General features: G+C 62.7%; 1 protein-coding gene across 1 annotated transcript in view; it reads left to right on the forward strand.

The window, feature by feature from the left end:
* The window catches only part of LOC144955404 (ciliary rootlet coiled-coil protein 2-like), a gene marked incomplete at its 3' end in the record, with an annotated part of 15753 nt that extends 7110 nt beyond the window's left edge, over nt 1–8643 (forward strand). Inside the window, exons 6-10 of the mRNA XM_078885633.1 lie at nt 1478–1660; nt 5568–5712; nt 6432–6578; nt 7753–7809; nt 8413–8643. Of these exons, the coding sequence (XP_078741759.1) occupies nt 1478–1660; nt 5568–5712; nt 6432–6578; nt 7753–7809; nt 8413–8643 (763 nt within the window). The remainder of the gene's footprint in view (nt 1–1477; nt 1661–5567; nt 5713–6431; nt 6579–7752; nt 7810–8412) is intronic.
* Between the last annotated feature and the right edge of the window lie 2527 nt (nt 8644–11170).

Raw genomic sequence — 11170 nt, forward strand, 5'->3', positions numbered from 1 at the left:
TGGGTGTCTGTGGGTGTCTGTGTGTGTCTGTGGGTTTCTGTGGGTGTCTGTGGGTGTCTAAAGGGTGTCTAAAGGGTGTCTGTGGGTGTCTCTGTGGGGGTCTGTGGGTGTCTGTGGGTCTTTGTTGGTCTCTGTGGGTGTCTGTGGGTGTCTGTGTGTGTCTGTGAGTGTCTGTGGGTGTCTTTGGGTGTCTAAAGGGTGTCTGTGGGTGTCTGTGTGTGTCTGTGGGTCTCTGTGGGTGTCTGTGGGTTTCTGAGTCTCGGTGAGTCTCTGTGGGTGTCTGTGGGTTTCTGTGGGTGTCTCTGTGGGTGTCTGTGGGTTTCTGTGGGTGTCTCTGTGGGTGTCTGTGGGTTTCTGTGGGTGTCTGTGGGTGTCTGTGGGTGTCTGTGGGTGTTTGTGGGTGTCTGTGGGTCTTTGTGGGTCTCTGTGTGTGTCTGTGGGGTGTCTGTGGGTCTATGTGGGTGTCTGTGGGTGTCTGTTGGGGTCTGTGGGTGTCTGAGGGTCTCTGTGGGTCTCTGTGGGGGTCTGTGGGTGTCTGTGGGTCTCTGTGGGTGTCTGTGGGTGTCTGTGGGTGTCTATGGGGGTCTGTGGGTGTCTGTGGGTGTCTGTGGGTCTCTGTGGGTGTCTGTGGGTGTCTGTGGGTGTTTGTGGGTGTCTGTGGGTGTCTGTGGGTGTCTGTGGGTGTTTGTGGGTGTCTGTGGGTTTCTGTGGGTTTCTGTGAGTCTCTGTGAGTCTTTGTGGGTCTCTGTGGGTCTCTGTGAGTCTCTGTGAGTCTCTGTGAGTCTTTGTGTGTCTCTGTGAGTCTTTGTGTGTCTCTGTGAGTCTCTGTGGGTATATGTGTGTCTCTGTGTGTCTCTGTGGGTCTCTCTCCCCCCACACACTCACCCACACACCCACTCACCCACCCACTCACCCACTCACCCACCCACTCACCCACCCACTCAACCACTCACCCACCCACCCACCCACTCACCCACCCACTCACCCACTCACCCACCCACTCACCCACCCACTCAACCACTCACCCACCCACCCACTCAACCACCCACCCCCTCACCCACCCACCCACTCACTCACCCACCCACTCACTCACTCACCCACTCACTCACTCACTCACTCACCCACCCACCCACTCACCCACCCACTCACCCACTCACCCACCCACTCACCCACCCACTCACCCACCCCCTCACCCACCCACCCACTCACTCACCCACCCACTCACTCACTCACTCACCCACCCACCCACCCACCCACCCACCCACCCACCCACCCACCCACTCACCCACCCACCCACCCACCCACCCACCCACCCACTCACCCACCCACTCAACCACTCACCCACCCACCCACCCTCTCACCCACCCCCTCACCCACCCACCCACTCACCTACCCACTCACCCACCCACTCACTCTCTCACCCACCCACCCACCCACTCACTCACCCACCCACCCACCCCCTCTCCCCGTGCCTCAGTGAGAAGTCTTCGCTGGCCCAGCGGCTGCAGGCGCTATCGCTGCAGCTGGAGCAGCTGGTCTCTGAGCGCGACGCGGCGCTAGCGACAGCCCAGCACGAACAGCAGCGGAGGCAGGAGGCCCATCAGGAGAAAGTCGCCGTGGAGGGAGACCGGGACAGGGCAGCCAAGGAGCTGGAGAGGGGGTGAGTGGGTGGGTGGGTGAGTGGGTGAGTGGGTGAGTGGGTGAGTGAGTGGGTGGGTGGGTGGGTGAGTGGGTGAGTGGGTGGGTGAGTGGGTGGTTGGGTGGGTGGGTGGGTGAGTGAGTGGGTGGGTGGGTGGGTGAGTGAGTGGGTGAGTGAGTGGGTGGGTGAGTGGGTGGGTAAGTGGGTGGGTGGGTGGGTGGGTGGGTGAGTGGGTGGGTGGGTGGGTGGGTGAGTGGGTGGGTGGGTGAGTGGGTGAGTGAGTGGGTGGGTGGGTGAGTGGGTGAGTGGGTGAGTGGGTGAGTGGGTGTGTGGGTGAGTGGGTGAGTGGGTGGGTGAGTGGGTGTGTGGGTGAGTGGGTGAGTGGGTGGGTGGGTGAGTGGGTGGGTGGGTGGGTGGGTGAGTGGGTGGGTGGGTGTGTGGGTGAGTGGGTGGGTGAGTGGGTGGGTGGGTGGGTGGGTGAGTGGGTGAGTGGGTGTGTGGGTGAGTGGGTGTGTGGGTGAGTGGGTGGGTGAGTGGGTGGGTGAGTGGGTGGGTGAGTGGGTGGGTGAGTGAGTGGGTGGGTGGGTGGTTGGGTGGGTGAGTGGGTGGGTGAGTGGGTGGGTGAGTGGGTGGGTGGGTGAGTGTGTGGGTGGGTGGGTGGTTGGGTGGGTGAGTGGGTGGGTGAGTGGGTGGGTGAGTGGGTGGGTGGGTGGGTGAGTGGGTGGGTGGGTGAGTGGGTGGGTGGGTGGGTGGGTGAGTGGGTGGGTGGGTGAGTGGGTGGGTGGGTGAGTGGGTGGGTGAGTGGGTGGGTGGGTGGGTGGGTGGGTGGGTGGGTGGGTGGGTGGGTGAGTGGGTGGGTGGGTGAGTGGGTGGGTGGGTGGGTGAGTGGGTGGGTGAGTGGGTGGGTGGGTGAGTGGGTGGGTGGGTGGGTGGGTGGGTGAGTGAGTGAGTGAGTGGGTGGGTGGGTGGGTGAGTGGGTGTGTGGGTGAGTGGGTGGGTGGGTGGGTGGGTGGGTGAGTGGGTGGGTGAGTGGGTGAGTGGGTGGGTGGGTGAGTGGGTGGGTGGGTGGGTGAGTGGGTGGGTGAGTGGGTGGGTGGGTGAGTGGGTGGGTGGGTGGGTGGGTGAGTGGGTGGGTGGGTGAGTGGGTGGGTGAGTGGGTGGGTGGGTGGGTGAGTGGGTGGGTGGGTGGGTGAGTGGGTGAGTGGGTGAGTGGGTGGGTGGGTGGGTGAGTGGGTGGGTGGGTGGGTGGGTGGGTGAGTGGGTGGGTGGGTGAGTGGGTGGGTGGGTGAGTGGGTGGGTGGGTGAGTGGATGGGTGAGTGAGTGGGTGAGTGAGTGAGTGAGTGAGTGGGTGGGTGAGTGAGTGGGTGAGTGGGTGAGTGAGTGAGTGAGTGGGTGGGTGGGTGGGTGGGTGGGTGGGTGGGTGAGTGAGTGAGTGAGTGGGTGAGTGAGTGAGTGGGTGAGTGAGTGGGTGAGTGAGTGGGTGGGTGGGTGGGTGAGTGGGTGGGTGGGTGGGTGGGTGGGTGAGTGGGTGGGTGAGTGGGTGAGTGGGTGAGTGGGTGGGTGGGTGGGTGGGTGAGTGGGTGAGTGGGTGGGTGGGTGGGTGGGTGAGTGGGTGAGTGAGTGGGTGGGTGAGTGGGTGGGTGAGTGGGTGAGTGAGTGGGTGAGTGAGTGAGTGAGTTGGTGGGTGGGTGGCTGAGTGAGTGAGTAGGTGAGTGAGTGAGTGTGTAGGTGGGTATGTAGGTGTGTAGGTGAGTGTGTGGGTGAGTGTGTGAGTGAGTAGGTGGGTGAGTGAGTGAGTAGGTGAGTGAGTGAGTTTGTGAGTGAGGGTGTAGGTGGGTGTGTAGGTGTGTAGGTGAGTTCGTGGGTGAGTGTGTGAGTGAGTAGGTGGGTGAGTGAGTAGGTGAGTGAGTGAGTGTGTGGGTGTGTGTGTGAGTGAGTGAGTGTGTAGGTGAGTGGGTGAGCGAATCGGTGATCGTGTGGGTGAGTGTGAGTAGGTGAGTAGGTGGGTGAGTGAGTAGGTGAGTGTGTGGGTGAGTGAGTGAGTGTGTAGGTGGGTGTGTGAGTGTGTAGGTGGGTGTGTGAGTGTGTGGGTGAGTGAGTGAGTGAGTGTGTAGGTGGGTGTGTGAGTGTGTGGGTGAGTGAGTGAGTGTGTGGGTGAGTGAGTGAGTGTGTAGGTGGGTGAGTGAGTGAGTGAGTGAGTGGGTGAGTGAGTGTGTAGGTGGGTGAGTGAGTGAGTGTGTGAGTGGGTGAGCGTGTAGGTGAGTGAGTGGGTGAGTAGGTGGGTGTGTGAGTGTGTAGGTGGGTGTGTGAGTGTGTGGGTGAGTGAGTGAGTGAGTGTGTAGGTGGGTGTGTGAGTGTGTAGGTGTGTGGGTGAGTGTGTAGGTGAGTGTGTGAGTGTGTAGGTGGGTGTGTGAGTGTGTAGGTGTGTGGGTGAGTGTGTGGGTGAGTGAGTGAGTGTGTAGGTGGGTGTGTGAGTGTGTAGGTGTGTGGGTGAGTGTGTAGGTGAGTGTGTAGGTGAGTGTGTGGGTGAGTGAGTGAGCGTGTAGGTGGGTGTGTGGGTGTGTAGGTGTGTGGGTGAGTGTGTAGGTGAGTGTGTAGGTGAGTGTGTGGGTGAGTGAGTGAGCGTGTAGGTGGGTGTGTGGGTGTGTAGGTGTGTGGGTGAGTGTGTAGGTGAGTGTGTAGGTGAGTGTGTGGGTGAGTGAGTGAGCGTGTAGGTGGGTGTGTGGGTTTGTAGGTGTGTGGGTGAGTGTGTAGGTGAGTGTGTAGGTGAGTGTGTGGGTGAGTGAGTGAGCGTGTAGGTGGGTGTGTGGGTGTGTAGGTGTGTGGGTGAGTGTGTAGGTGAGTGTGTAGGTGAGTGTGTGGGTGAGTGAGTGAGCGTGTAGGTGGGTGTGTGGGTGTGTAGGTGTGTGGGTGAGTGTGTAGGTGAGTGTGTAGGTGAGTGTGTGGGTGAGTGAGTGAGCGTGTAGGTGGGTGTGTGGGTGAGTGTGTAGGTGAGTGTGTAGGTGAGTGTGTGGGTGAGTGAGTGAGCGTGTAGGTGGGTGTGTGGGTGTGTAGGTGTGTGGGTGAGTGTGTAGGTGAGTGTGTAGGTGAGTGTGTGGGTGAGTGAGTGAGCGTGTAGGTGGGTGTGTGGGTGTGTAGGTGTGTGGGTGAGTGTGTAGGTGAGTGTGTAGGTGAGTGTGTGGGTGAGTGAGTGAGCGTGTAGGTGGGTGTGTGGGTGTGTAGGTGTGTGGGTGAGTGTGTAGGTGAGTGTGTAGGTGAGTGTGTGGGTGAGTGAGTGAGCGTGTAGGTGGGTGTGTGGGTGAGCGTGTAGGTGAGTGTGTGGGTGAGTGAGTGAGCGTGTAGGTGGGTGTGTGGGTGTGTAGGTGTGTGGGTGAGTGTGTAGGTGAGTGTGTAGGTGAGTGTGTGGGTGAGTGAGTGAGCGTGTAGGTGGGTGTGTGGGTGTGTAGGTGTGTGGGTGAGTGTGTAGGTGAGTGTGTAGGTGAGTGTGTGGGTGAGTGAGTGAGCGTGTAGGTGGGTGTGTGGGTTTGTAGGTGTGTGGGTGAGTGTGTAGGTGAGTGTGTAGGTGAGTGTGTGGGTGAGTGAGTGAGTGTGTAGGTGGGTGTGTGGGTGTGTAGGTGTGTGGGTGAGTGTGTGAGTGGGTGTGTGAGTGTGTAGGTGGGTGAGTGAGCGTGTAGGTGGGTGAGTGAGTGTGTAGGTGGGTGTGTAGGTGGGTGGGTGAGTGTGTAGGTGGGTGTGTGGGTGTGTAGGTGAGTGTGTAGGTGGGTGTGTGGGTGAGTGTGTGAGTGGGTGTGTGAGTGAGTGAGTGAATAGGTGAGCGTGTAGGTGAGTAGGTGAGTGAGTGGGTGAGCGTGTGCGTGAGTAGGTGAGTGAGCGTGTGGGTGAGTGGGTGAGCGTGTGGGTGACCCACTTCCCCTGTGACCACCTCAGTCACAAGGTGGTGGAGCAGTTGGAGGAGAAGAACTCGTCGCTGAGGAAGGAGATCTCCACCCTCAGCGAGTCTCTCCGGCGCTGCGAGCTGCAGACGGAGCTGCTGGGGGCAGAACGCAACCAACTCACAGACGCACTGGCCAAGGTGATGGTGGTGATGGTGGTGGTGATGGTGGTGATGGTGGTGGTGATGATGATGATGATAACGATGATGACGACGATGATGTTAATGACGAGCTGTTGGGGGCAGAACGCAACCAACTCATAGACGCACTGGCCAAGGTGATGGTGGTGATGGTGGTGATGGTGGTGGTGATGGTGGTGGTGATGGTGGTGGTGATGGTGGTGGTGGTGGTGATGATGGTGATGGTGGTGGTGATGATGATGGTGGTGGTGATGATGGTGGTGATGATGGTGGTGATGATGGTGGTGATGATGGTGGTGTTGATGGTGACGATGATGGTGACGATGGTGGTGATGATGGTGGTGGTGGTGGTGATGATGGTGGTGATGATGATGGTGATGATGGTGGTGATGATGGTGGTGGTGGTGGTGGTGATGATGGTGGTGATGATGATGGTGATGATGGTGGTGATGATGGTGGTGTTGATGGTGACGATGATGGTGACGATGATGGTGACGATGGTGGTGATGATGGTGGTGGTGATGGTGATGATGGTGGTGGTGGTGGTGATGGTGGTGATGGTGGTGATGGTGATGATGGTGTTAATGACAATGACGATGATGACGATGACGATGTTAATGACAATGACGATGATGACGATGACGATGTTAATGACGATGTTAATGACGATGTTAATGACACCGATGCCTCTGACGGTGTCTCTCCCCCCCCCCCGGCAGGCCGAGCTCCGTGCCTCCGAGCTGGAGTTGGCTCTGGGACGCGGCCGCAGCGAAGAGGCGTCACTCAGACACTCGCTCGCCAAGCTGGGAGCTCTCAACGAAGGGCTCGCTCAAGACAAGGTGCAGCTCAGCCACGCACTGATGCAGGTGAGTGTGGGTGGGTGGGTGAGTGGGTGAGTGGGTGGGTGAGTGGGTGGGTGGGTGGGTGGGTGGGTGGGTGAGTGGGTGGGTGGGTGGGTGAGTGGGTGAGTGGGTGGGTGAGTTGGTGAGTGGGTGGGTGGGTGGGTGGGTGAGTGGGTGGGTGGGTGAGTGGGTGAGTGGGTGGGTGGGTGGGTGGGTGAGTGAGTGGGTGGGTGGGTGGGTGAGTGGGTGGGTGGGTGGGTGGGTGAGTGAGTGGGTGGGTGGGTGGGTGAGTGAGTGGGTGGGTGGGTGAGTGGGTGGGTGGGTGAGTGGGTGGGTGGGTGGGTGGGTGAGTGGGTGGGTGGGTGGGTGAGTGGGTGGGTGGGTGGGTGGGTGAGTGGGTGGGTGGGTGGGTGGGTGGGTGGGTGGGTGAGTGGGTGGGTGAGTTGGTGAGTGGGTGGGTGAGTGGGTGGGTGGGTGGGTGGGTGAGTGGGTGGGTGGGTGGGTGGGTGAGTGGGTGGGTGGGTGGGTGAGTGAGTGGGTGGGTGGGTGGGTGGGTGGGTGGGTGGGTGAGTGGGTGGGTGGGTGGGTGGGTGAGTGGGTGGGTGGGTGGGTGGGTGAGTGAGTGGGTGGGTGGATGGGTGGGTGGGTGGGTGAGTGGGTGGGTGGGTGGGTGGGTGGGTGAGTGAGTGAGTGGGTGGGTGGGTGGGTGGGTGGGTGGGTGAGTGGGTGGGTGGGTGGGTGGGTGGGTGGGTGAGTGGGTGGGTGGGTGGGTGAGTGGGTGGGGGAGTGAGTGGGTGGGTGGGTGGGTGGGTGAGTGAGTGGGTGGGTGGGTGGGTGAGTGGGTGGGTGAGTGGGTGGGTGGGTGGGTGAGTGGGTGGGTGGGTGGGTGGGTGGGTGGGTGAGTGGGTGGGTGGGTGAGTGGGTGGGGTGGGTGAGTGGATGGGTGGGTGGGTGGGTGAGTTGGTGAGTGGGTGAGTGGGTGGGGGAGTGAGTGGGTGGGTGGGTGGGTGGGTGAGTGAGTGAGTGGGTGGGTGGGTGAGTGGGTGGGTGGGTGGGTGAGTGGGTGAGTGGGTGGGTGGGTGGGTGGGTGGGTGAGTGGGTGGGTGGGTGGGTGAGTGGGTGGGTGGGTGGGTGGGTGAGTGGGTGGGTGGGTGAGTGAGTGAGTGAATGAGTGAACATCTGACTCACCCCGTCCCAGGCTGAGGAAGCCAAGCGTCTGCTCTCGGCCGAGCGTCGCGATGCGGAGCAGCGTGGTGTGAGTGAGTGAGTGGGTGGGTGGGTGGGTGAGTGGGTGGGTGGGTGGGTGGGTGGGTGAGTGGGTGGGTGGGTGAGTGAGTGAGTGAATGAGTGAACATCTGACTCACCCCGTCCCAGGCTGAGGAAGCCAAGCGTCTGCTCTCGGCCGAGCGTCGCGATGCGGAGCAGCGTGGTGTGAGTGAGTGGGTGGGTGAGTGGGTGGGTGAGTGAGTGGGTGGGTGAGTGGGTGGGTGGGTGGGTGGGTGGGTGAGTGGGTGGGTGGGTGGGTGAGTGGGTGGGTGGGTGGGTGGGTGAGTGGGTGGGTGGGTGGGTGGGTGAGTGGGTGGGTGGGTGAGTGGGTGGGTGGGTGAGTGGGTGAGTGAATGAGTGAACATCTGACTCACCCCGTCCCAGGCTGAGGAAGCCAAGCGTCTGCTCTCGGCCGAGTGTCGCGATGCGGAGCAGCGTGGTGTGAGTGAGTGAGTGGGTGGGTGGGTGGGTGGGTGAGTGGGTGAGTGGGTGGGTGGGTGGGTGGGTGAGTGGGTGGGTGGGTGGGTGGGTGAGTGGGTGGGTGGGTGAGTGGGTGAGTGAATTAGTGAACATCTGACTCACCCCGTCCCAGGCTGAGGAAGCCAAGCGTCTGCTCTCGGCCGAGCGTCGCGATGCGGAGCAGCGTGGAGCCGCGGCTCGCGCCGACCTCCAGCGGCTGGAGCGCGATCAGCTGGCGCTCGGCTCGGAGAAGCGCGGCGTTGACGAGACGCTGGCGCTAGCCCAGCTCAGCCACGGGCGCCTCCACGAGGAGACGGAGCGACTGGAGCGCCGCCGGGTGGAGCTGGAGGAGCAGCTGGAGCAGGTGAGGGTGGTGAGGGTGGTGAGGGGGGTTGAGGGGGGTTGAGGGGGGGTGAGGGGGGGTGGGGGGGGTGGTTGGTGAGGGTGGTGGTGGTGGTGGTAGTGGTGGTGAGGGTGGTGGTGGTGGTGGTGAGGGGTGGTGGTGGGGAGGGGGGTGAGGGGGGTGAGGGTGAGGGTGGGGGTGGGTGAGTGTGGTGAGGGGGGTGAGGGGGGTGGTGGTGGTGGGGAGGGTGGTGGTGGTGAGGGTGGTGGTGGTGGTGGTGGGGAGGGTGGTGGTGGTGAGGGGGGTGAGGGGGGTGGTGGTGGTGAGGGGGGGTGGAGGGGGGTGGAGGGGGGTGGAGGGGGGTGGAGGGGGGTGGAGGGGGGTGGAGGGGGGTGGAGGGGGGTGGAGGGGGGGTGGAGGGGGGTGGAGGGGGGTGGAGGGGGGTGGGGGGGGTGGAGGGGGGGTGGAGGGGGGGTGGAGGGGGGTTGTGGTGGTGGTGAGGGGGGTGAGGGGGGGTGAGGGTGGTGGTGAGGAGGGGGTGAGCGTTGGGGGGGTGGGGGAGGGTTGACGCTGGTTCTGGGAGGTGGCTGCGTTGGAGGTGAGGAGCTCACTCACTTATCACTCACTCACTCACTCCACTCACCCACCCCCACTCACTCACCCACTCACCACTCACTCACTCACCCACCACACTCACTCACTCACACCCACCCACCACACTCACTCAACCCACTCACTCACACCACCCACTCACTCACTCCCACCCACCCACTCACTCACTCACTCACCCACCCACTCACCCACCACTCACCCACCCACTCACACCACTCACCACCCACCACTCACCACCCACCCACTCACCACCACCCACACCACCACTCACCCACCCACCACCACCCACACCACCCACCCACCCACTCACCCACCCACCCACTCACACCAACCCACCCACTCACCCACCCACCACCCACCACCCACCCACCCACCCACCCACCCACTCACCCACCCACCCACTCACCCACCCACCCACTCACCCCCCACCCACTCACCCACCCCCACTCACCCACTCACCCACCCACTCACCCACCCACCCACCCACTCACCCACCCACCCACTCACTCACCCACCCACTCACCCACCCACTCACCCACCCACCCACTCACTCACCCACTCACCCACTCACCCACTCACCCGCCCACTCACCCACCCACCCACCCACCCACTCACCACCCACTCACCCACTCACCCACCCACCCACCCACTCACCACCCCACTCACCCCACTCACCCACTCACCCACCCTCCCACCCACCCACCCACCACCCACTCACCCACCCACCCACTCACCCACCCACCCACCCACACCACCCACCCACCCACTCACCCACCCACTCACCCACTCACCCACCACCCACCCCCACCCACCCACCCACCCACCACTCACCCACCCACCCACCCACCCACTCACCCCACCCACCCACCCACTCACCCACCCACCCACCCACTCACCCACCCACCCACCACCCACCCACCCACCCACTCACCCACCCACCCACCCACCCACCCACTCACCCACCCTCCCACCCACTCACCCCACCCACCCACCCACTCACCCACTCACCCACCCACCCACTCACCCACCCACCCACTCACCCACCCACCCACCCACCCACACACTCACTCACCCACCCACCCACTCACCCACCCACCCACTCACCCACCCACCCACTCACCCACCCACCCACTCACCCACTCACCCACTCACTCACCCACCCACTCACTCACTCACCCACCCACTCACCCACCCACTCACTCACCCACCCACCCACCCACCCACTCACTCACTCACTCACCCACCCACCCACCCACCCACTCACTCACTCACTCACCCACCCACTCACTCACTCACCCACCCACCCACCCACTCACTCACCCACCCACCCACTCACTCACTCACTCACTCACTCACTTACTCACCCACCCACTCACTCACTCACTCACCCCCACCCACCCACCCACTCACTCACCCACTCACTCACCCACCCACCCACCCACCCACCCACCCACTCACTCACTCACCCACCCACCCACTCACTCACTCACCCATTCACCCACTCACCCACCCACCCACTCACTCACCCACTCACTCACCCACCCACCCACCCACTCACTCACTCACCCACCCACTCACTCACTCACTCACCCACCCACCCACCCACCCACTCACTCACTCACTCACTCACCCACCCACTCACTCACTCACTCACCCACCCACTCACTCACTCACTCACCCACCCACCCACCCACTCACCCCACCCACCCACCCACTCACTCACTCACTCACCCACCCACCCACTCACTCACTCACTCACCCACCCACTCACTCACCCACTCACTCACCCACCCACCCACACACTTACTCACTCACTCACCCACCCACTCACTCACCCACTCACTCACCCACCCACTCACCCACTCACCCACCCACCCACTCACCCACCCACCCACCCACTCACTCACCCACTCACCCACTCACCCACCCACTCACC

The sequence above is a fragment of the Lampetra fluviatilis genome, unplaced genomic scaffold (assembly GCF_964198595.1).
Source record: "Lampetra fluviatilis unplaced genomic scaffold, kcLamFluv1.1 SCAFFOLD_774, whole genome shotgun sequence".
Taxonomy (NCBI): domain Eukaryota; kingdom Metazoa; phylum Chordata; class Hyperoartia; order Petromyzontiformes; family Petromyzontidae; genus Lampetra; species Lampetra fluviatilis.